General features: G+C 37.6%; 1 protein-coding gene across 1 annotated transcript in view; it reads left to right on the plus strand.

The window, feature by feature from the left end:
• Positions 1-25,489, plus strand: part of PPP3CA (protein phosphatase 3 catalytic subunit alpha) — a 168,793-nt gene that overhangs the window by 107,021 nt on the left and 36,283 nt on the right. The window contains exons 3-6 of the mRNA XM_079307087.1: positions 11,367-11,491; positions 20,025-20,136; positions 21,360-21,505; positions 23,415-23,554. Coding sequence (XP_079163213.1) covers positions 11,367-11,491; positions 20,025-20,136; positions 21,360-21,505; positions 23,415-23,554 — 523 coding nt within the window. The remainder of the gene's footprint in view (positions 1-11,366; positions 11,492-20,024; positions 20,137-21,359; positions 21,506-23,414; positions 23,555-25,489) is intronic.

The following is a 25,489-nucleotide window of genomic DNA, read 5'->3' on the forward strand; positions in this document are numbered from 1 at the left end:
GGAATAGAATAGCTAGAAATATGCATAAAAATATAATAGTAATATCAATGCCATCAGTGTTGAAGATAGCAGGTTCACTGCAGGTTCATTCTTCTCCTGTAAAAAAGACAGATAGTTAAGCTACTCCTTATAGAAAACAAAGGGAATTAGACATTAATAAAGAAATGAATGAACAGGAAATCTGAGTGGACCCATTCCTCATAGCAAAGGTCTGTTGAATTGGAATTATGATTTCTTTCAACGTGCTGGAGTCCAAACTGTGTCTGACAATATGTGGGTGGCAGTAAGCAGCAGTGTAAAATTTAAGCATCTGTAAGTATCAATGGATCCATACAGCCTTATAAATCCAGGGCAGATGAAGACATGATTGCTTAAAAACACAATGGCATCTTGTTTATTGGCTGTTTTCCTCACCAATGACAGCAATTTTGTTGCAAGAAAATTAGTAACATGGCTGGGTTTGCTGCATTTGTCTGGACTGTATGGGAAAGCTGACTCTCTTCATTTGGCATGTGGGTTTTGAGGGGCTTTTTTTAGTAACAGTAATTTTTGTTTTAGTGAATGTTCAGGTTCCCATGATGTTTCACCATTTTGGTTGATGATTTCATTGTTCTAGTGAAGGACTCTGATCAGAGAGACTCCTGGAGTTGCCTTGATAGGGTCTGCGGTTTTGTGCACTTCCTTGGGTTTTTGCTTGACTCTGCTTTGACGAACAGAAACCCTTACTGCAGAGGTCAACTTGTCACCAGCCCTCATGGGATGGAATAAGGTGGTAAAGTGGCATTTTTCTCTGAAATTTAGTGGTTATGAGGAGTCGCAAACACCACATGGATTAATAACATGCTAGATGAAGAATTTCAAGTAAAAAAGCTACTCTGTTACTGTGAGCATTTCCAGCTGATGTCTTTTGTCAAAACAATTTTCACCAGGAATGTTTTCATGGTCCTTGTTTCTTACAGTTGTGAGCTGAATTTAAAACTGCAGGAACTGCACGTTAAAGAGTGATGAGGAAGATGACTGTGATTTTTTTTAATATCATGAAAAGAATTTTTTTCTTTTTTTAGGAAAAAAATAAACTAATCTATGTCTGGTTTGGGGCTTAGTATTGTAGTATATTATAGTTGGAAAGAACATTTTCTGTAATGATTTAAACTGATAATGTATTGGATCTTAGCCCAAAGCAGACAATGTTCTTTCTGAAAAGTGAGTCATTCTAGGGAGCAAGAGAGTTAAAGAGGAAAGTTCTTCTGAAATAAGGGTTTAACTTCTTCAATCTCTGCATGAGCATAGTGTTGTGTTAAAAAAAAAATCATCAATACACAACTTGCATGGAATGGAATCAGGGAAATGCTCATCTCTTACTGCCCCGTTCAAGCATTAGTTTGCTGTGTGCTCTGATGGGATTGTGTTACATATAATTGTATTATCTGTTTGACTGGGTTTGATTCAAGCAGCAGAGTCCTTTATACTGCAAGTGCAAAGTGTAGGATGTGGAGATCCTTGGCTGGAGATACTGAATTCAAATACACTTAATTCTCTTATCAAATGCCAGTGAAATCTTGTTTTTGACTGATGGGTGGCATATTAAACATTTACTTATCTCCCCTTAGAATGTCTGGTCCAATCATTAAAAATATATTTACTAATGCTACATTAGAAGCCTGAAACAATGTAATATTTGAGTTTACTGGTAGACTACAGACCAGAGGAGTAATTGGCCATAAATGCCAATTCACTGTAACAGAATTTTTTTTTTCGTTTTTTTCTCACCTGATACTCTCTTGCAAGTTGGCGGTCCTTTCTTCTTACCTCTGTTTCTGAGTAGCAGTACTCTCTTACTTCCCAGAGGAACTTACTGCATATGATGTGGTTAGTGAATGTCTACTACAACAATACTTCTTTCCCTCTTTGACTTTTTGGGTTTTTTTCCCCCTTCAGCCAGACTTTAGGAAAACAGTTCTTAATATGGTGTCAGGGACTGGTTAGCTTGCTTGAGGAGCATAGAGCAAGAGCAGCCCAAATCTGCCTGGCTGCCACCCCTACTGCTGCCCTGAGTCCTTTCTAGCTTGCTTGCTCTCATTATCTGCCTAATAACAAGGTTATACAAAGAAACATAATTAAGGCTATTCAGTTCATCTTCATGATTTGTTTGTGTTTATTTTCATAATCATCATTCATTATTAAGTGATAGCAGTTTGTTTCTAGAACTAGGTATTCTTAAAGGTGCCTTTTAATCCAAACCATTCTATGATTCATGTTGATTTAGGATCAGCATATGGATTTAACCATCTACTCAATATCATGTTTAGGTTTGTGTTTTATCAAAGAGAAAATCAGTCTGGTCAACTCCTCCTTGTAATTATTTGTAAAAATTGTAATAATTTGTATAATATTTCATAATAATTGTAATTGTAATACTTAGGCTCTCCTAATTATCCTGTGAGCTTTTCCCAAGACGAAAAATTACTTTGGAGAGCTTTCTCTTAAAAGTGCTTTCCTCAGAGGCTAAGCATTTTTCACCAGAATTAGATTTTTGCAGAAGACTTTGGTTATGTAATTTAGATTCTATAATTTCAAAAAGTCATTTTCTGTGTCTTAAACTAGAATTGGGGAAACGTGCACTTTGCTTACTTTCCTTTATGTTATACCCATATACTGTCACATGAACACTCATGGTACAGAAAGGCTGGATTACAGTACTGGCTCAAACCACTAAGATGGGTGCAAAATTGAGATTAAAAGCTTAGTAGGTCTTCACTGCTGGTTCTTTTTGTTCATGGCTCTGAATATAGCCCAAATGCTGCACTTCACTGATTTTTTTTTTTTTTTTTAAGCTAATTGTGCTGTCTCTTCCAACTGAGGATGCATACAAATGTCCATGTTGATACTGATGGTTGCTAATTAAGAGCACAGGAATTTGAGAAATATTATTTTTATTTTCCCTTCTGTTTCTGGGAAGCACAGAGTGCTACAGATACAACGGTAACAAACAAATGCAATTTTTTGTGGTAAGCAAATGTTTGTTTTCCACTGATAATGCAAATCATTGCACTGAAGGAACACTGTATGCTCTTTGTAATAGTGGTGCTTCTAATTCTTAATAAAACACTTAGTGGGGCTAGGATGAAATGTAAAGTCAGGCTGTGATGGCACAGAATGAGGAAACTGTGACAGCAAATGTTATCCCCAGGTAAAAATGTATTACCAGCCAACATGAAGGTTTTGTGGCTGGGTTTTCAGATACTAGGCATTCATATACTGAAGCTTGACATGCTAATACTGTTACCTGTAAAATCTTATACATTGTTGGGTGCTTGGAAGGTGATTGGATTGCAGTCTGTGATGGTAATACTGCTCTAAAATTATGTAGTAAGAAGACCAAAGTACATCATGGATACTGTCATGAAACCCCTGTAAATAACTGAGACTTTATTTGGGTTTTATATAACTATCACTGTATCCAGGTAATACTCATGCCTCATGTGTTTTAACTTTACTGGGATTGGGATTAGTGCTGTTGCGAGAAATACTGATTGTAGAGAAACCTGTTCCTCAGACCTGAATTAAATAATCAGAAAGGAAAAAAAAAAAAAAATTTGTTATTTGTGCTTCTCCTCTTCAAAAGTCCTTTTGTCGTTTTTCCTTGTTTCACCTTCCTAAATTTCATTTGGAGTATTGTGTTTATAGCCAAGCTGTGCCTGCTTCTTCTGCACTATCTTCCTCCTTGAAAGGACTGCCTGCATTGAATTGGCTCTCAGGCTGTCCCTGCCTTCCTGCTGACTGAACCTGTCACCTTATAAAATCTTAAAATTCCTGGGGCCTTTGTTTTTCACATCTGTAAAACTGAGAATAAAAGAATTTTCCTTTTGCTATAAATAACCTTTATCTCAGGAAATGGGCTGGAAATCCTGACCTAAACACCTATGAAGCACTTTCCTCACAGGTAATCCTCCTCATGGGGTTATTTGTGGAATATGCATTGCTCCCTGATGTTAAGGGTGCATTAGCAGGAGATAATGACCGTGTATTTGCTTTTACATTTACTAAGGAGGATGCTCAGGGTCAGTGCTGACCTTGAGAGGGTGGCAGGGGAAGAGCTGGTTGTTTATTTCAAGGATATGGGAATGAATGCCGATTTAGTCCTGTCACGTTTTGTTTCTCCTTCTGTGACCTAATTCAGCACCTTCTGGTATGTGTGATGAAAGCACCTACCTCTGTAGATCTTGGAAAAAAAGGTTCTGTAAAATATTCACTAGATCACCATCCCCTTTCTACTACCATTTCATTATGATGCTGTGATCTGGAATTGAAAATTTCCATTTGGCACCTCACTGCTGTGATACCAACATACTCTTTTGAAAAATTTAGCTGGGGCAGAGATATGGAGAGAAGGAATTTTTCTCTGCCAGCGTAGGTTTTGCAGCACTTGGTAGAGCCTGTTTCCTGAGGCTTGTTTCTGGTATTTCCTGTGTACACAAAGGCACTCCTCTGCTGGCTAAGCTTATGTACCTGGTTTTTATTTTGTTTTGAGACACCGCAAATAATATTGTGACATGAAAAGTAATATAGTACAGCTATTTTTAAAATCTTTCTGCTAAAGGTATTTTTCTAGGCTTAGCATTTTGAAGGGCTTCTGCTGCATGGGTTAGGGTTTGGGGTTTTTTTTGCTTCCTCCTTCATCAGAGAATATTAGTGACTGTTGTCCTGAAGGTCTTCTCTGATGTGACATTTTCCCTTCTCTATTCTTTATCACTCTGCTTCTTCAAATCAAGTGTCATTAATTTGTTCTAGCCTTCAGGGGATGGTGGGAGAAAACTAACTCCTGTTAGAAGGAGTGAGCGTGGGTGATCTTTACAGACTCTAGAGTTGCAAATGTTGGTAGAGCAGAACAGAGTACAGTGTCCTCATGTGTTGCACAGAAAACAGATTTTCCCAAGATGCTCTTTGCCTTTTTTTTCTCTATGCAAAGAAGGAAAATTGTCAGTCAAATAACATTGGCAAAGGTGGCCTTGATACTTCATTTGTGGTTTCCTTTGCTGCACCTGTATGGTCAATGGTTTCTGGATTTATCTTTGGTTAACCAGGCCTCTTTATGAAAATACATAATTGCAGTTTTTTGTTAGTGCAGTTCATTCTGGTAGTATAAACCCGTCAATTTGCATGCAGTGAAGGGAAAAGATAGATGAAAGCCTATTATAATCACGTTAGATAACAAGATATGAATATGAATGAGATCATGCTTGTTTTGGAAATAGAGCTGTGTTGTTCAATAGACTTAGTATAACAAACATTTATATAAAAGCCCATTATGTTGAGTCTCATAGTTGTTTTTTTAGGAGAAGTTGCTTAGTGAGTTGTGTACATAATTCTGACCTTAATTTCAGTAAGTTATGAAGTCTGTAAGTTCTTCAAACAGCTCTCAAACAGGAACAGAACTGCATGGCAGTGGAACAGTGTATATAACTTAACCACAAACTGTGTCTTGAGCTGCTCTTTAGTGAGTAGATGCAGATAAAAATTTCTGGAGTTACTTTCGTTTTGTACTTCTTACTTGTTGTTCTCCAGAAAACAAGGATGAAAATTGCTCTTTAGTGATTTTAAAAAATAAATATATGGAATAATGTCATTCTGAACATTTCATACTGTTATTGCAATATATAATATTCCTCAGATACACACTTGCACACAAACCTCATTCGAGTTGTAAGATTGTGTAATCAAAGACATGTGACCCTTATATGTAACTTTGTTATTAAATTTTGAGGAAAATCAGAGCCTACGGGTTAATAGTTAAACCCTGCAAAAACAATGCAGTAGTTGTTCTCAAAGCATGTGAGAATTTCATGCACATGAAATTTCATGATCTTGTTGTTTTCCCTCATATTCATGAGTTTTCTGAGGAAGCCGAGCCTTTGATGACTCAGCTATAAAGGTTGGTCTAGTTGATTTTGCTTTTTCTTTTTGTGTCCACTGCAAGAATTCCTTCCCACTTGGCTTCTTCACTTAGCCTTTTGAAACTTTTCATTCCTTCAAACTATTTGCCTGGAGAAATTTTTAGTACATACTTCTCATTGGACATGCAGCCTATTTACCATCTTTCTTTGTAGATCTGTACAAATAACCAGCCACAAGTGTGCTCAGACACATGCAGGTTTACATGGTCGTTTCTTTGTCAGTAAGTACCAGGTGTCTTTAAAAAGCAGTAAGCTCTTGGAAGCATATGCTCACTAATGGAATGGTAAGCAGCTAAATGCTTCCAAAACATTGTACAAAGCAACCTCCTCTGGGATTTGCAGTCTGCATTCTGCAGTGTAACTCAATAGGGTGTTTTCCTCCCCTAGGTTTTTAGTATTGTGTGCTGTTTGCTCAAGCAGAGTCTCTTGGATTTCAGTGCAAAAACATCCCTAGCTCAGTGAATGTAAAGAACAAGTTGCCAAATGGTGGATACTATTCTCTACACAGTGGCTTAAAAGATATCTTTGCTTGATTGTTGTTAATTGTCATACATGTATGAGTTTGCAAATGCTGCTTCCTGGAGCTGGTGATAGACTGTTACATATCTGCTCCTAATACCTAATGGCATTTGAAGGTGGGATTGTAATCCTATTATACATGGAATGAAAAAATTCACTTGAAACAGTAAATGTATTTTGCTGTTGGCCTATAATGTTACACCAATTAACTGATAAATGAGAAAAGAAGTGCAGCATATCCAAACTGTTGCAGATAGAAGATTTTTGAATTGACAGTGTTTAATGTAATGTGCATATAAATTTTGCTCTTAATGTACATTTAGAGTGGGAAACCCTTAAAAAATAATTTCTGGACTGAGTTTTACATAGGGAAGGGCATTTAGTTATCTGAAGGAAGGTATGTGAAGAGCATTCACAGACTTATTGTGCCAGTAGACATTGCATTCTAAGTCACTGTTATACCACTTTGTCTTCTATAAATAAACTGACAAACACACTGCTCAGCTTTGAATTTCCTTCACTGCTAGTACAACTTGGTTCCTGTTTCAGTATTGCTTGCTCCTTTGACATAAATGAAAAAAAAAAATCCTCACAGTGAAGCCATCAGAAATATAATTTAATTTGTATTAGGATGACAGAAACATTTCTCCTGTGTCTCCCCATGGCCAATTTCTATTTCTATAGTAAAATTGTATTTTATAGACAGTTAAATTGGAAAAAAATTGCTGCTGTGGATTACGGCTGTGTAGTGGATCAAAGTACCCATCACAACAAGTATAAAAAGCTGCTCAGAAACATGATTTCTCAGGAGTTGCAGGGACAGTCCTTTGAACTTGAATCTTGTCAAGGGGCCCATGTCTTCCTTGAAAACTTCCTCAATAGAGATAAATTTCTAAGGAGTCCACAAATAACTGGTGTTTCTCAAACTTTCTGATTGTACCAACAATTAATTTGTTGGAGATCAGGACATAAGTTTCAAATAATTTACACATTTCTTTACATTTGAAACCTTTCTAGTATGTTGTGCACTTCTGGAGCTTGCTGCCCTAAGAGTTTAGGTAAGGATGTTGAAAAGCTCTGATAGACAATTCTTAAGCAACAAATTTGATGCCTGGACTGATCCCTGGAAAAAGTAAGTGAGTAGAAAAAGTTCTATTGCTGTCTAGCTCGCAATTTTAGAATACAAAGGAGGTTGAAAAGCACTGAGTAAATTAAGCCATTCTGTCTTCTTAGGGGAGAAAAATTGCTTTTTATGGATTACTTTGTGCAAGTGTACAAAGGCCATTACTGGACAGCACTTTCAGGAAATCAGTGATGTGGATGTGGAATTTCTCCTCTGGATGTTTTTTTTTTTTTTAAATATGAACACAGCTGCTTTTAATGTTAATCATGCAGACATAGAAAACATGCTTTACATTCCCTGTGTTCATAGTTTAAATACATAAGTACATAGATCCTGGAGATCTTAATTAAAAATTGAATTTCCTGCTTTACTATGCTGGGGATTTTTTTGTTATTATTTGATGAAAAACTATTTATACCTCTTTGTGTGTGTTGTTTAACAGTAAGAGCTCCAGTACCAAATGAGGACCTGCACAGATGCAACAAAACAGGCTCTGGCAAAATTAACGGGAGCAAAAGATTCGATGCTAATGCTTTGAGAGTAAAACTGAATATATAATAACTAATGTGCTTTTAGTTATTTTTTTCCCCTGTAACAAGGACAAAGGTAGTGGACTAAGCAGTGTGGAATAGATATAGAACCTCTCCTGTGGGCTCTTGGTGAGACACTGCTGCAAGTTCTTCCTTAGTGATATGAGGCTGCAACCTGACGTGAAGACTGTGGCAGAGTTACTGGCTGGTGGATGTTTCTCTCTTTATGAATGGAAATATAATGCTGGATCTCTTTTGCCCTCACCTAACAAAAGATAAAGCATTGATTCAGCTGCCTGGGAAATCTTCCAGATCTGAGAGTAATAGGAATTTAGAGTTGGAAAAGAAGGGTGGCAGAACTATAGCTTTAGAAGCAGTTTCAGTTCTTTTCAAATGATAGATGGAGCATAATACTGTATGCATGCAAAATTGCCCCTTTCATTAATTTGTAAATCAGGCTATTCATCAGAATATGAGTACATGAGTTTTACATTGCAAGGACATTTCAAGCCTATGCATGCAAACCTGGAAAGTGTAAAGTCTGTAAGCTCTTCCATCCTATTCCAGGCAAAATACTAATTGGATTAACTGTATATAACCTTGTAGTTTTTCAATAGGAACTCTGGGATTTGACCATAATAAATGAAACCTCAGTGCTAACTCTTTATTTTGAGTATCTTCCTCCCTCTGCTTTTACCTGCTGGTTTTAAGCTTTTCTTTTGGAACTACTTTAATTGGCAAGGTTAGTTTTGAGTGCTGGGCTTTTCAGCTTTCCATTTCGGGGGTGTTTTGTTTTGTTTTTCCTGCATACATTTTTGCATCTATTACTAAGTATTAAAGGAATGGGCTGCTTTTTGCAAAGTACCTAGAATATCCATCAAGTACCCATTTTCGATACCAATTCAGACTTTTGCAACTTGTGGGATTGCAGAGCTTTGCACTTTTTATTTCTGTCCTGTTCACTGATTTGCGCTCTGCTTTTCTTGCTTGTGACAAATCCAGGGACATGCAGCTCCTTGCAAAAACCTTTCTAACATTTCTGGTTTCTCTGTAATGGGCCCAGTGTATTTACCTGTTCACACATGTCTGAATACCAAAAGGAAAAAAGAAAGTCTAGTTTCTTTGTGCTTTAAGTGAAAGTAAAAAGTTAAATCCATTTTAAAATCTGAGTCTTGTTCAACTTCAGGTTTTTGCAGTTGGAGCAAATGGGGGCGGGCGATAATTGGTAGAACTGTACAGTTATGTAACTAAAAGCTTTTCAGCTGCAAGTTAGGAGAGCAGATTGCCTGGCCATCAAATTGTGACACGTGTTTCTAATCTTCCCACAGTGTCCATGCAGAGGAGTACACTCAATAAGTGTGTACTGGTTTGGTAGATTAATGTGTTCAAATAAAGATGGTACAAAATTTTCCTTTGGGGTACAGACGTTTTTTTAGAGAAACAGTGGTGTTGTTTTACCACTTGGGGATTTAAATAGTATTTATTTTACATAATTAATGGTAGATATTATTCTTAGGTTGAAATTGTAACTGTTGATGGCTTTTAGCATGCAAGTTGTCATCTAAAACTCCCAGTGGGGAATCAACTAGTAAAAGAAATATACAGTATATCACAGTGGTGATAAGATAAAATAGGCTATTTTATGGGGAGAATATCATGTTACTGTCACAGAAGAATTGTCAGCTTCAGGAATCATGAATTGTGTCACCAATTTCATATAAGTGTTTATGAAAGCAGTGACCAAGATATCAGTGAGTTTTTTCTGTACCCAGAGGGTGGGTGGTTGATTTTGTTTGGATGGGGGTTCTTTCTGGCTTTTGTATTTAACTGTTTTGATGGAATGACACTATATGGATCTTAGTATATGCATTCAGGGAAAAGTGGTACAAGTATAAAACTATAATGTGAACTGGACTGAGATGAAAGACAATAGTGTATGAACACTTTGCACTGTGAGTTTGTTGGATTTGGTATTGCAGCTGTTGTCCTTTATAGTCCTTTTGGATCTCTATGGAGCTGGGACTTCAGTTTCTCTGTGGCATGTTGACAAATGTGAGGTTTGCTTATCTGTAGTGGAACAAGGCCATTACCTGAAGAGAGAGCATCTGAATTCTACCACAGGTGCCTGCTGCTGTCTTGGCCTGTCTTGGACCTTTGATTTTATTCAGTTACTTCAAAATCACCCCATAGAGTGTGAAAATCAGATTTTTGTTTGTTTGTTTGTTGAGTCACTGAAGGGCCAGTTTAAACTGGCCTCAGTACCAGTCAGGGCTTTTAACATCACCTTGGTTAAAGGATCATTGCCATAAAAACTGTGGGCTTGACCCTAAATGGGATGTGTGTGGGGGAAATTCTCTTTTGAGTAGAAGAAACAGAGCAGGTTTTGACACTGCACTCTAAGGCATCCGTGGGGCTTTCCAAAAGCATTGACTGCCTTCCTGCAGATGCTTTAAATCACCCACCAGGGAGTTTGCAGTTTCACAAGAGAGTAGAGCCAAACTCTTGACCCAAGGTACAGATAGAGGCATCCCAGCCTAGCCCTGGCTGCATGTCACTTGTGCTTTGCCTGTCATGTTTATTTGGGCTGCTCTTTCTAGGGAAACAGCCTCTTAGATTGACTTCATTGCTGTGCAGGTGAGCAAGTCGTAATTATGGGACGTGAAATAAAGGGGTAGAGGTTCAAGTGTAAAACACCAGTGTCCTCTTGTGTAAGGCATGGTTTGGGAAAGCAAGCAGGATGTTTTTCCGTTCAGATAGCAGAAGTCAGAAATGTGTCAGTTTAACCAGGTATACACAGGACAGATGTGCCTTGAATTTTTTGGAAAACCTATTGCTGTTCCTCTGGGTTTAAGACTAGGAAGAATAGAGGAATAATTTTAAGAGAAGGAGTAACCTTTCTTGAACGTGTTATTTTTTTCAGGACTGCTTTGGTTTGTCTTACTGCTGTTGCAGTATTATGTGCTCTGATGGTAGTACCAGGAATGGACAGATATCTATAAGAATAATTACAGACCAGATTTACCTGATGGGTCTCTTGGTTGCCTTTTTCACACACATATATGGATGTACAGCATAGAAAACAGCTTTTGCTGAGCAGATGCCAGTGCTCAACTGCTGTTTAATCATTGAATGATGCACAAAATTGTCATAACATGTCTTAGAGCACAGTGACTTTGAATTGTGTATACCTAATGATTTTTGCATTTTTTGAATCTAAATATTGCTCCTCTTCTGTTCCAGTTTGTGGAGACATCCATGGTCAGTTCTTTGACTTGATGAAACTGTTTGAAGTGGGAGGTTCTCCTGCCAACACGCGGTACCTCTTCCTGGGGGACTACGTGGACAGAGGGTACTTCAGCATTGAAGTAAGTTTCTAATTTCTGGGTTTGGGTGCAAAACTGCTTGCAGCATATTATGAATATTTACCATCATATCTTCACTAGTTCAGGAATGCTGAGGCTCTTCAGAAATACCATGTTAATGTTGCTGATGGTGTTCTATAAAGGATACTTGGAATCCAGCCAAATCCCACTGTATCTGTGCTGGAAAACTGACACAGAATGGTGCAAACGAGTGACCATCTAAATATTGCACAGAAGGCAGTGTGCTCTGTAGCTTGCAAAAGCTAAATAGCCTGAGTAGATGTGAGCTATTAGAAAAGAGATATAGCAGAAAAACTTAACCTGCAACCCAAAGTTTAGTTTGACTTTTTGGTATATTTGATCTGAGTTTCCCAGATGTGAAATTTTAGGAGAATGGAAAGGTTGGAAGGAGAGTTAAATGGGACAGTAAGCCAGAACACAGCATGCTGTGCTGGAGAGAATAAGTTCTACTTAGATATGGCATGCAGGAGTGCATGTTCTCTGGCTTTTGATGCAGTGCTTGAATCTGCAGAACAGTGATGCACAAGTGATGCCCTGTTGGTGGTGCTAAGACCTGTTGTAGTCTCCAGGTCAGGCCATAGAATGTGGAGGCCAAATGACATCTTTAGCTGACTTGTGAGAGGAACAGTAACCTGCCAACTTTGACTAGAAGTGAGTCAAATACCAAGCCTAAATCATCTGTTCCAGTGCTCATAATACAAACAAGATGTTTTCTTCTATCCTGTGTTATTGCATGATTTTACAAACTAACAAGATGAAGTGCATAATTATGGAATAAAACCTGATGAGGATTTTTTTTTTTGTCTAGGTTATAGCTGATCTAGTCACTGAAGCCCTTGCTGAACTCTTGATCTACACTTTAACTATTTCTGTGAAAAGTTCAGGCTTGTACTCCCTCTGAGTGAGAGCAGAATGCCCATTACCTGTTGGAGGCAATATAGATCCTATGATACATATCAGTCTGTCTGTGACTAGATTAGATAGCATTATGTGAGAACACATCCACTGCTGTTTCATTCTACATTCCAGATTGAAGTGCACTGTTGCCATATTGGTATACAAGGATATTAGGCCAAGCAGCTGAGTTGTTCATGTGTTTGGAAAACAGATCAGTGTATTATCTTGCCAGTGTTACGTTTAAGAAGTTTCTGAAAAATTAGATTCAATAAAACTACTTTTGCTTCATTAGTTAATTTTAAAACTTCATTTCAAGTGTTAACAGAATCTCTTGGCATATTTTACAAATAGAAATGTGCTATTCCAAGTACAGATGCTCTAAAAACTTAAAAATTGCAAGGTTCTTTCGCCCACACGCTAAAAATCAATATAGTCAGGATTTAGTCTCATACTGAAGTCAGCACTTTGATCATGATTTTTTTGAGCTTGAGTTAATGATTTACTTGAGAACTGATCCACAGTGAACTGTGAGCTAAATCACTGCTGTGGATTACTGTGCTGGATTGCTTGGGAAGGAGGAGCAGGAAGAGCTTCACAGACTTAAACCATTGTGCTGCTCTGTCTTGAAGTACCATTTTTAGTAGAAGTACCATTTTGGTAGTTGTGATAACCTCATTCATATCTCCTGTAGTCTTTGACTGAGACAAGATGTGTCTGGAAGAGCAAATTTTGTCTTCACTTCTATATACATAGGCTTTTAATTAAAGAAATAGACCAAGTGGATTTCCAACAGCTTTCAAGTGTTTCTCTGACAGTTTAACAAAATCCATTCCAGGGCTATTACCATTTAAAGAAATAGCAAGCCATATAAAACAAAGAAAACAACCTATGTATCGGCAATAATCCCCTTAAAATCTCTCATTTAGTAACCCATGTGTGCATTCTTAGCAAACTGTATTCTGAATTCACTTTTTCCTTAAGGACATTGCTTTTTCACTGGAAGCAGTATTGGCTTCTGCCAGTGCCAAGGAAATATCTCAGCTGACACTTATATTATTCCTTTTGTATGTTAGGTTCTCAAATCCCTACTTTTTTTTTTTTTTTTACTTTTTTTTTTTTTTTTTTTTGTCACATAACTGATTTTCCCCACCTGTCACCTTGATTAAAGAATGTCTTTGAAAGGAAAGGCAAGTTTCTGTTTCATAAGTAGATGTAGATCTGTACATTCAGGCATAAACTCAGCACAATGAGTAGTGACAAGGAAAGGAAAATTGTGAAGAATGCAACTTGGCATTTAGAGGGGGAGGATGTTTTTGGTGGAGAAGGGGACCTGAGTACATGGATCAGGCACTGACTTTTGTCAGTACTTTGTGCTGGGGAAGTCATGCTGGTAAACAGTCCTAGCCTCAGTTCATGCTTCCACCACACCAGGCACATATTGATCTTTCTTCCATCCATCTGCTGGCTCCCATTTCTTCTATGGAGACAGGAGACTATTGCAGTTCTGGGGTCTTTCCAAAAGAATTAAGTAGCTGGTCCAAGGTACTAATCATGAGTAATACAAGCTTTAAAAAAAAAATTCTCCTTGATTGCTGTGTGATCTCTAGTGTAAAAGTGACACCATTGAGCTTAGACCGAGCTGAATTCTGATAGTGGGCGAGATAATCCTTCTCTGTGGGCTGCAAAGCATTTGGGATTCTTCTGGATGAAAAGTACTACATAATGCAAGCTATTATCATTAAGAACAGAGAAAGAAATTGCATAAGGTAGGTGGAAAGCATTTGATAATTCAGAGAGAAAAAGAGAAAAGTATTTGTATAAGGCACTCAGCAGAAATGTCAGTCTTTGCCCTATGGAGCTTTTGATCCAAGGGCTCAATTCTTCATGTGCATGCTCCATTTTTACTGGAGTTAGCTTCACTGCTTGAAGAGGGATGCATGTTTTGTGTCTTTTATATTAGTTCTAAGAAACAAGTCAAAGGATGAGAGACTGATAGAGAGGTTACAACAGGTAAAATTACAAAAAAATACCAAGTTGTAGATAGAATGAGATGAGTTTCTTGGCACAGACAGAATCTTTATTGCATATCTGTGTTCTTTTTTTCATTTGACCTTTTGGCAAAGCCTAGGTATTTCTTCACTTAAAATCACAAATTTCTGCAATTTAATACAGTGCATTTGTTTCCTTGGCAGTATAACTGATAACCTTTCCCTCTTGTGCTTGTGCACTGTTCCAGGGGTTTGAGTCCAGAGTAGAAGAAACCTCTTGGTTTTCACTTTCAAATAAGTTTTATGGTCATGGAGAGTAGAAATCCAAATGATCAAAACAGAGGGCTATTTTTGAATCTAAAGAATAGTTAGAACCTAAATGGTTCTGCAGGAATAGGTAGTAAGGGAGAATGACTAATCTCTTTACCTGAGTCTAAAAACTCTTTTTTGAAAAGCAGACAAATGCTGTGCAGTGTAGGGAGGAGTATACATATAGACTGTTTTTCATCACAGTCTTTGGAAAATTACAGAATGAAAACCACCTATAATGCAGTAATAATAATAATAATATCTAAACCAACTGTTGGAATTTTTTTCTTGCTCAATTCCATATAACAGCATACTGTCTTCTATGTCATGTGACCATCATAAGGTACATAGTGATTATTTTTGGCAGAGGAAAGAGTTAAAATATGGAGACTCCAATGTTCAAAACTGAGAAAACTGGAGTTGCATTTTAGGTTCAGAACATGATACAGTTCCTTTCCTGAATGCACAGACTGAAATTTCAGAAAGTGAAACTGGTTTTGTGGTATTTCCAGCAAGAACAAAGTGAGGTGTTTGGAGTGAGTCTGGAATTTGACCACTGGACCTTGGACCAATTAAAACAAGCATCTGGTGCTTGAGATGCTTCTGAACTCAGTGAACTGAAATTAAGTGGTCTCTCCCAAGAAAAGAACTGGCACATAAATAAATTTGTTAGTAAACGGTGAGTGATGGTAATGCTGCTGAAGTTGTGTGTTTATTATCTCTCAAGTCTCTGTGAACTTTTGAGAACTTCATTGGAAGAATAAACACCTTTCAGCATCCTCTTATTGCTGTAGTATGTTAATATTTTCCAATAAACAGCTTGTTAAAATAATTTGAGCTGATCAGAAATAGTTCACCAGTGAAGTCAAGTTTTTTCAGCTCTCTTAGAGCAAAGAAAATCCTAGGGCTTTAATGATCCTAAATTTCTTTGCCCTTTTCTTCAGTAGACCAGTAGCAATATCTTTCTTCATAGCAACAATTTGAATCTTATGAGATCTCATTTTTGTATGGCAGTGCTCCTCAGAGCTGTGAATATTCAGTAACTTAGCAAATTCATATTATTTTTATATATATATTAGATTCCTAGACTGGAACATCTGTTTGTGTCAGGGCTGCCCTTGCAGCTTGATGAGTCCTGTGCCAGCTGTTCCCAGTGAGAGTCTCCAGAGTGCCAAGAACCCCTTTTGGCTGCAGGGGGAGAACGTGTGATGGCACCATTTCCCCTGCACTGATGCCATCTCTCTGTGGGACCCATCTTCTCAGAGAGCAGCTGTGGCCTAGACACAAGGCCCCAAAAAGGAGAGTTAGGAGCCATCACCTGAATACCTGTTTAGAAAGTACTAGCAATAAGAATTAGAGAGACATCTACAAAAAAGAATTTTCTAGTCACTTTTTGGTTGAAAAAGAAGTACTTTTTTTTGGGTATTTTTTATCTTTTCAGATATTTTTAAAGGCTGAAATGGGAGTAATGTGATCTAAACAACAGCAAACTGTATATTGCAATTTTGCTGAAATCCTGCTTGTAGCGAGGACAATTTATCTATATTTGCCATAGTGTTGAGAATTTTCTTTGTGCTCAAGGGATAGTAGTTCAGAAGTGGCAGTAAGTTGCATCTCGTGAGTATTTTACTTACAGCTGCCATGTATCTTTATTTGTCTCTGAAATCATGCCATAATAAATAGTCATCCCAGTAGTGTGAATGCAGCTATGTGTGTAAAAATGTACACGGTTTCCATTGGGATAGTTACTCCATTTTAGGAGGTTGTATCTGGACCAGATATTGTGATGGTATCATTATTTCAGTGCACCTGAACTAATGCAATTTTTGTATTTAGGTGGGCTGTGTGTTAGTGTGGGAGCTATGCCAGTTCCACAGGTCATGGGGCATCAGTAGGGACCTCAGCAGATTATCCATTATGAATTACCTCACACACACTCACTCACACTTGATTCCATCTGCTGGAGGAGTGCCCAGTGCTGTCAGTCATTTGGAGGGGAGTTCATCCTGTGTGACCCATGCAAAGCCACACAGCTGGCAGTGAGCTGCATCTGTCTCTTCCTGGCACTACCAGTGCCAGAGCACCCTGAAGTGACTGCTGTGATGCTGTGCTTGTACTCAAGTGGCCGTGGTGATGATGTTTCAAGAAGGCTCCTTGTTTTAATCACTTGATTAACTTGAAGTGCACACAAGAGCTGTGGGGCCTTTGGTTTTCCTTTCCAGGATGGGCTAGGTTGTGGAATTGTGCAAATGCTCAAATTCAGCATGCAATAGTGGAGTTAAATCCCAAGTCTGTTTTGAAAATGTGGGCCTTTGGCTTACACAGTGCTCAATTGCACAGACCTTTTTTTTTCTGAAGCTGAGGCTGCCAGAACCTCAGCAGGAAAACAGCCTGACTATGGGAGCTGGGAGGTGGACAGATTACCTCTTTTGTTACAAACTCATCTGCTATTTCAACAGCTGGAAGATACTAAACAAGTAAGAGGGGTTTGAGGGTCCTCAGTTAAGAATTGTGACTACTTATGTATAGTTTTTTTGATAGGTTGAAATGAAACAGACAAAAATACCTTACAGATGTCTAGATTGCAAGGTATTTGCTGTACATTTTGCACAGAGTTACAGCAGAGCTGTTTAGTATGTTATTAATGAAAAAGTTGAGGGAAGAAAAGTATTTTAAAATTTGATAACAGGGAAGCAGTATTAGGAAATAGTTGAAGACTTTAAGCTCAGATTTTCAACAAAGGCAAGTTATTATAAATCTTTTGACTTCAGTAAGAATTATGATATGAAAAGCACAGGTAGGAAATGTTTGCTCATGATTTGTTGTTTGGGCATAAGGTTTTTTGTATATAAATGACTAAGTTGAAAGGCCATGAAAATCATTGCCCTCATACTTGCTCGTTAGTTTGCATGGAAAAAATATCTTCTAATTAGTTCTTATTTACTATTACAAGATTACTTCACTGAACTACTGAAAAGAAAAGGAATCATCTAAACAAAATAAACCTTTGATATAGTGCTGCTGACAACACAAAATGTGAATGGTGGGCTTATGCATTGCATGAATAGTGGCAGAGAAATAGAAATTTCTGGACTGTATTGATTCTCTGGTTCTCATGAGTACTTCAAAGGAAGCATAGCAAAAAATAAAAAAATAATTCTGTGATAAGCAAATATCAAGTGATCAACCTGTAAACAATTACCTAATGCCAAAAAGTTAAAAGCTCCATCTCTCCTTATTTTCCCTGCTTTCCAGGTCTGGGCAATATTTTAAATATGGAGTGCTTGTTTTAATCTTGCCAGAGCTTTAGGAAAATTAAAAACTTAGTTACAAGGGCAATTTAAACCACTTTTTTTTTTTTTTTAATATGCCATTTCATCTAATCACTAATTGTGCTTTTCTAAAGGTGTTTTGGCATGATTAGAAGATCTAAGGTAACTTTGATATGACTTTAAAAGCTGGAGTTTTTCTTGCCTGGATGGAGATGTCAATTTAATTTTTTGCATGAGTCAGTTTAAAATGGAAGGTTCTGGAAATTCTTGGAGGAATGAAGGAGTCATCAAAGAGAGAATTACTCTGGTGCTGTGAACAAGTTCAGGTTTCTTGCCCCATTGGAGTGAAACCCTCAAACCCGAGTCTGGTGGAGTTTACACAGAGACAGAAGACTTTCTCCAGGCACACCCTTTGTGGTTGTTGGGGGCACAACAGATGATTCCTGTGACTTAACACCATAATTCCATGCTGGATTACATTAACATAATTTCCCTGGCATTCTGACATCTCTTCTTGCTTCCTGCAGTGGCAATAGCACCAGGGAGGCAGAAGAATTGGCACGAGCTGGGGGGCCTTCCATGTGTTTCCAAGGGGGACAATTAGCTTTACAGTTCATCAAGTATACTGCCTGTATTTTTGCTGTTTTCCTCTGCCTGCAGACCCTCTGAGTAGAAGAACAGAAATTACAGATAAGACACAGACAGAGCATTCAGATGTTTACGTGTAATAATTCAAGGCAATGAATAGTAGTATAAAACTCCTGCTGCTGTGTGATTATCTATGGACAGTGTGAGCACAAACATTAAAATGCTGAATCCCTTCTTCTTTTCCTTTTTTTCTTCTAAGTTGACTGTGTAATAAACAAGGGAGCTGAAATCTACATGTTGAGATTATTAAGGTTATTATTCAGCTGTTTTTCAGGAAACTCTGAATTGTAGAAGGGAATTCACACTGTAATGTAGAGGCATTACATTAACAGCAATGCTGATCTGAAACCATAGAGTACATTCTCAATTTCCAGTCCATTGATTATTAAGTTTAATGAAATTATATTTTTTTCCAGTGGAACAAAGGGGAGTGTTAGGAAGTAGCTGTAAATGAAAGTGGGTTTTTTGAGGCCTTTTGTTTCTTTTGCAGCATTTCTGCAGTTTATAGTTACATAAGCATGGAAAGATTGGAGGAAAAACCATTCAGACACTTCTTCTAGCTTTCTAGTTTTTGAGAGGACATTGTGGTCTGTACAATGTCCTTGAAGGCAGTGGGCTCGTCTCATGGGATGAGTGGGTCTTATTTCCATCAACTTTCTTGGAACTGTGAGTTAGTTTTCAAAACAAATATTTTAAATTAGGTGATTTAAAGAGGTGTGAGCAGAGCTTAGTGTATCCAAGTTTTTGTGTTTTTGCTTTTTTTAAATCTGTAGAAACATGTCTAGAAGAATTGTCATCTCAAATAGAAATCTTTAGGAAAGAGAAAAGGCATTATAAAAGCTTTGTACTAACTTCATTTAATGTAAGAGCTTTTACCCTAGTTGTATGTAGGGAACAATGTTAAGTGAAAAATTAACAAGCTTTCATGTAAAAACTGTGTAGTTCTGAGAGCTGAGGTATTTCCTGAAGTGTGAGTTAAATTGTTCTGAGGCACATTTTCCATAAGTCAGGAAATGCAAGTCCTCCAGTGAAATTGTTTCCACAGAAGGTTTCTGCCCAGCACTGCAAGTGGTGAGTGTGCACCTCACTGTAGAGATGCACAGCAATTGCTGTGTGAGAGCTGGGGCTGCTGGAGGCAGCACACACTGAGCAGGGAGGTGCCACTCAGCAAGGAGTGTAAAACTCTATCAGAATATACCCACATGAGTTGCAGCCAGTCCTGGCTGAAGTGCAGGGAAGTGTTTGAATGTAGCACATGAAGAATGAAGTTAATCAGTTGAAAATGATTGCTTTGCACTGGTTACTTTTACTTTTTCTGCTAGTTTTTTGTGTTGGAGGGGAATGTAAATTGTTCTGTCATTAATTATGAATTCTATTTTTCTTTCTTGTTCTGATTCACAGTGTGTGCTGTACTTGTGGGCCTTGAAAATCCTTTACCCCAAAACACTGTTTTTACTTCGTGGGAACCATGAATGTAGACATTTAACAGAGTATTTCACATTTAAGCAAGAATGTAAGTCCATCTTACTTTTCTCCTCTTAACTCCTTTTTCAGCAACTTAATTTATTATTTTGCATATATTTGATACTGGTTCACAATTAGTCAATCTTCATATACTTTCCATGTTCACTGCCATTAACTGTAAATTGTAATCCCTGTTCCCTGAGAGGGCAGTCACCTCTCAGTGGTGTGGAAGGGCTTAGACTCCCCCAGCTGGTCTCCAGCTCCAGTTTGATCTTTCCAGCCTGGTGTGGGAGCATCCTGCAGCTGCTGTGGGTGCACCTGGATGCTCGTGGTAAATGTGTACTGCTGCTGATGCTTCTTGCAGCAGCTGAGGGTTTGCTGCCCCATGCAGTAGCCTGGCAGGCAAAACCTGCTGGCATGCCAGCCCTGGCACCTGTGACAGGTCCCTGACTACTGGTTAAGAAGGGAGTCATCTTACTGGGCCTCATCCCATGGAGCAGGAGAAAAATGCAAGGAACTTTTATTTTGTTTTTTCCTTTTCCTTTTGGTATAGCATTTTCACATTTATCCTGTGTGTAGGCTTAAACTTTACAATATGCTCTTTTGATATGAATTCCTTTCTGTGTTGCAAGAAAGGATGCAGTGACACATAAAAGCTCATTAGATGTAGACCTTTACCTGCACAATGAAGCTTTTTTTTCCCTGTGACACTGTAAGATGAAACTATTGCCATAAGTCTGTGTTTCCTTTTTACACTGGGGATAAAATAAATGTTAATTGGCTCAAAGGCTTCATGGTTTACTGAGTTTAATATGCATATTGGTAAATTAACATTTCAGCTTCATTGTACCACCTCCTTCATTTCATAATGGCATTTCTGTAGATAATTAATTATAAGGGACTGGTCTGAAGTTCTGACTTTTTCATAGAGAGTATATTGAGTGATAATTATGATAACCATTCAGCAGATGTTTTAAGGCTTGCTCTACAGATTTCATACTGATTAGAAGTGGTAGACTGTAATGGAATATTCAGTTGTTTATTTACAGTATTTTAGAAAAATATATGATAAAATGTTATTAATTTCATCTCAGAACAGGAAGAATTTTTCCAGCAGTGAATTTCTGAAGATATTTTTGTGTGAAGCAAAAGTTTGGATATAGTGCTCAATACCAGATACAAGAGTGAAAGAAAAAGTTTGAGATATTAAACATATTCATTTTTCCTCTTAAATATTGATGGTGCTTTCTGTTACCATCTTAATTTTTAAAGGTAAAATCAAATATTCAGAACGTGTATATGATGCCTGCATGGATGCCTTCGACTGCCTTCCCTTGGCTGCTCTGATGAACCAACAATTCCTGTGTGTACACGGTGGCTTGTCTCCAGAGATCAACACCTTAGATGACATCAGAAAAGTAAGTCTTTGAGGTATTACCTATTAGCACCATGTAAGCACCATCTGATGACTCCTTATGCCTTGTTTAGTGTTCTCTGCTTTCTCAGAGAAGATACAAAAGAGCTCGAGAAGAACCTCACAATAAACAAAGATATAATAAAAAATCTCATGTGATTGCAATGAACATAGTTGGTATTTTTTAAGTAAAAAGCTTCATTGTCAATAAGGTTCCACCATATTTTTAATAGTTCTGCATTTGAATACCCAGCAGTTTGTCTAATTGAGGCTTAATAAGTTCATGCTTGTCATACTCTTATGTTCAGAGAAGTTTCTCAGAAATCTCATGGAAGTTCAGAGAACAATGTCAAACAGCTTCTTCACATAATCCAGTGTTATTGCATGTTATCAAGGATGTATTTTTTTTATTCACATGTTTTGTAGAGGAGATCTCAGTTGATATTTCTAAGAAGAGATATTTAAACCGTTCATTTTTAGTGTTCCCAGACTATTTGAGACTTGCAAATGTGTATATATATTTCTGAGCTTTCAAGGTAGTAAATGGTAATTTATATTCTGAGGTTAATTTGTAGTCTACTAAGAAATTAATATACTTTAAAAAAAACCCAAGTTGAGCCAGTAATTACATGTTTTGGTTTAAAACCAATTAGCTTAAGATATTAACTGCACTTTAAAAAATTACTGAATGCAAAGTTTTGTTTCTGAGGTAAAGTCTCTCTATCACAGTAAACAAAAATACTCTGCATAAAAATTAGCTGGTTCTGCAACATCATAATGGCAGAGTAAAGTTGTTTAGCTCTCAGATTCTGTATTAGGTTCATTAACACCTTCCCTTCCCCCTGCCCAACCCAGCAGGTTTCTTTATCTTTAGCAATCAGCAGAAATTGCGTTTGCATATTTATGAATTTTTGTTTAATTTAAATGAATTGTAATTACATAAGCATTAATTGCAGAGGGCTGAAATAAGAAGTGTTGATATGCTGTGAATATGTCAAGATGCGAACGCAAAGGTAAAATTGTAGAGGTCTCTTATTGAAACTTTCTGAGTGTTGAAGACTTACAAAACCAGTTTGTTCTCTTGAAATTTTTGAGGGGAGAAGGTATCTGCTTGCTGCTGAATCATTGCTTGATCTTTCTGGTCAAAATAGAGAATATTTCAGACTGCAAGCCTTTTTCATACATCATCTTAACAGGACTGTTCTTATATGAAAGAATTCTTGAGATAACACATAGTGTTTTCATATTTTATTTATAAAAGAGTTCTTGTAGGGAAATATTGATTTTTATTATTTTTTTATTTTACTATACTTCATCTTATTTGTGGTATGATTCTATGTAATTTGAAACTTTAAATACCATAGTAAGACCAGAAAGAGAAGTTTTTAGCTTCTTAATTAGGGTTGAGGTTATGGGAACAACAGGAATGTCATGCCAAGATGCTGTAATGCAGGAGTACTGTCTTTATATTTAGATACAAATTTTCATGAAAATGAACATAAATCTAAATGGGAACTTGCTTTAAAATAACTACTGTATGTTCTTGAGATGCCCCACTTGCATAAATTGAGTGCTCCAAGGTTCGAAAAATCATGAAATACAGAAATACTGTGTTCTCTGACCACTAGAATGCTTGCAAAAACCAGTAGAAAAGGAAAAAGTCAAAAATTCACGTGGAATGGGAATCCACTGTATCTCTTAATTTTCAGTTGTCTGTTCCCTCTATCCCCTCTCAGTGTTTGCAAGGAGTGCTTTACTGTTACTCCAGCTCTGTTGCTTTAAAGCTGAAGAGCAGATTGCTGTGAGTTTCTTGTTCAGCTGCTCATGGATTGAAAAACAGTAATTTTGCTTCAATGTTTCTGTGTTACATAGTTGAAAGAAGTTAGTATTTCTTTGTCTCCTATTTTTCTTAGTTAGATCGATTCAAGGAACCACCTGCATATGGACCTATGTGTGACATCCTGTGGTCGGACCCGTTGGAGGACTTTGGGAATGAGAAGACTCAGGAACACTTTACTCACAACACAGTCAGGGGCTGCTCGTATTTCTACAGGTGATTATTACTACTTTGAATGGACTTCTGTTGGTGAACTGGTTCTGGTTTTGCAGTATAAATGTGTGCTTGAACTTTGTGGCACTGCTTGGGTAATTAGGCCTTTTTTTCTGCAGACTAGCCTTGTTTTTAGAAAAATTAATGTTTGCTTTTTTTGAATCTCTTCTGTTATGCCACATTGGGGAATCTCTACATCACTTTATTCACCAAAGCCTGTGTGTTTTACTTATTTCTGTTCTTGTAAGTTAGAGAATGAGTCACTTTTAAAAAGGGGTACATAACTACATTTCTAGTTTCAAAATTAAAACTTTGTTTCCAATGAAAGATGCCAGCATTGAAAAACTGATTGCCTATTGTTCTGCAGGGTAAATAAAAATTGTGATTTTCCCCACAGAGGTACTTTTTTTTCCTTCCAGTTTGATCCAACTTTTTTTTTTTTTTGTTTGGGAGTAATTCTTCTTAAGAAATTCAGTATTTGAAGAGCATTTGTTAAATGGGGCTCAGTAATATCTAAAATGCAGATAAGTGTCTGTAACATTCGTGCAGAAACATGTATGTACCTTCCTCTGACAGAGTGGGGATTTTAAGAAATTTGAGCTTTTATTTTTTGATTATGGTAGTTAAGAACAGCATACAAGGACACCAGAGTGGCAAAACTAGCAGGGGAGAAGGTTAAATGGCAAAATGAACAATGTATATCAAATATCAATTAAAAAAATGCATTTTTGTTCAGGAGAAATGTGAAGATGTTATTGAAATGTTAAGAGGTTGTTGAACTTTTTGATGTGAAGCAGTTCTGCTTCAGCCAATGCTTGTTACACACAAATCTAAAGTTTTCTCAGTAAGCTCAGCAGAAGGGAGGAATCCAGCTCTTTTACTTGCCTTAGAAAATCTCGCCTTGAGCACTGACTGTAGCTGTTCAGTAATATACCTAAAATAAATGAATGGCTTCCATCAGCAACCAGTTGACAGAGCCACTGGAATCAACCTCCTTGTTGGTAATGTTGGCAGGAAGGTAGCAGATGGTTTCATGTTCAGCAGTGAGATTTCTGCTCCCTCCTTGGAGCTGTAGGTGCTGCAGCCTGGTGCCAGCTAAGAGCAGCTTGCTCTGCAGCCTGGGCTGCTGGCACCTGCCTCTGGTGAGGAATTCTGGCCACACTGGGGTCCTGACATCTGGGAGGTGTTCATAGATGTGTTTGGGCTCATCATGAAAGGGATGGCAAACTGCTGCAAACAGATGATCAGTGCAGAAATGGGCTGGGATGGAAAGGTAAAATCATTGCTCATCCTCTCAGCAGCAGCAAATGCTGGAGTGTACCTGAAACTCCTGGGCACTGCACACATGGGGAGTAATAGTGATTCCCCCTCATGAACTGCCTGGCAGGCATGGCTTGTGCTCACGTACAGAGCTGCTTATATACTGGAAAAACTTCTAGATTTTAGCTTGGGGTTTTTTTCAGAGGTCTACTCCATACTGTTGCCTTAAAATTCCCTTAATATATATATATCAGTTTCCTCCAGAAAATGTATCAGACCTAGTCTGTGTCCTGATGCATATTCAGAAAAGTGCATATTTCAGGAGAAGAGAAAATATTCAGAAGACAGCTAATTATCAGGTCATGTGTGAGGGTCCTATAACTACTTAATGATTCAGCCAGAAGGCTGGCTTGGAGTCATGTTATCTGAGATTATATAAAGGCAAGCATTCCTTTTAAAAGAAGTACCTAGTTGCCCTGGAAGATGACTAATTGCTTGCCTGATGATATTACATGGTAGAAAAGGTATCCATCAGTGTGGAATGTCTAATTTTCCTTGTTTTATCTAGTTAATTCCTGAGTAAAGGAGCAAATTTCACTAAACAGGTAGCTTGGTTTGTAAAGGAAGGACTGAAAAGATAGCAATAAGGATTCTGAGTGAAGGTCAGGAAGATTTCAG

This window comes from Erithacus rubecula, assembly GCF_903797595.1.
Source record: "Erithacus rubecula genome assembly, chromosome: 5".
NCBI classification, from domain to species: domain Eukaryota; kingdom Metazoa; phylum Chordata; class Aves; order Passeriformes; family Muscicapidae; genus Erithacus; species Erithacus rubecula.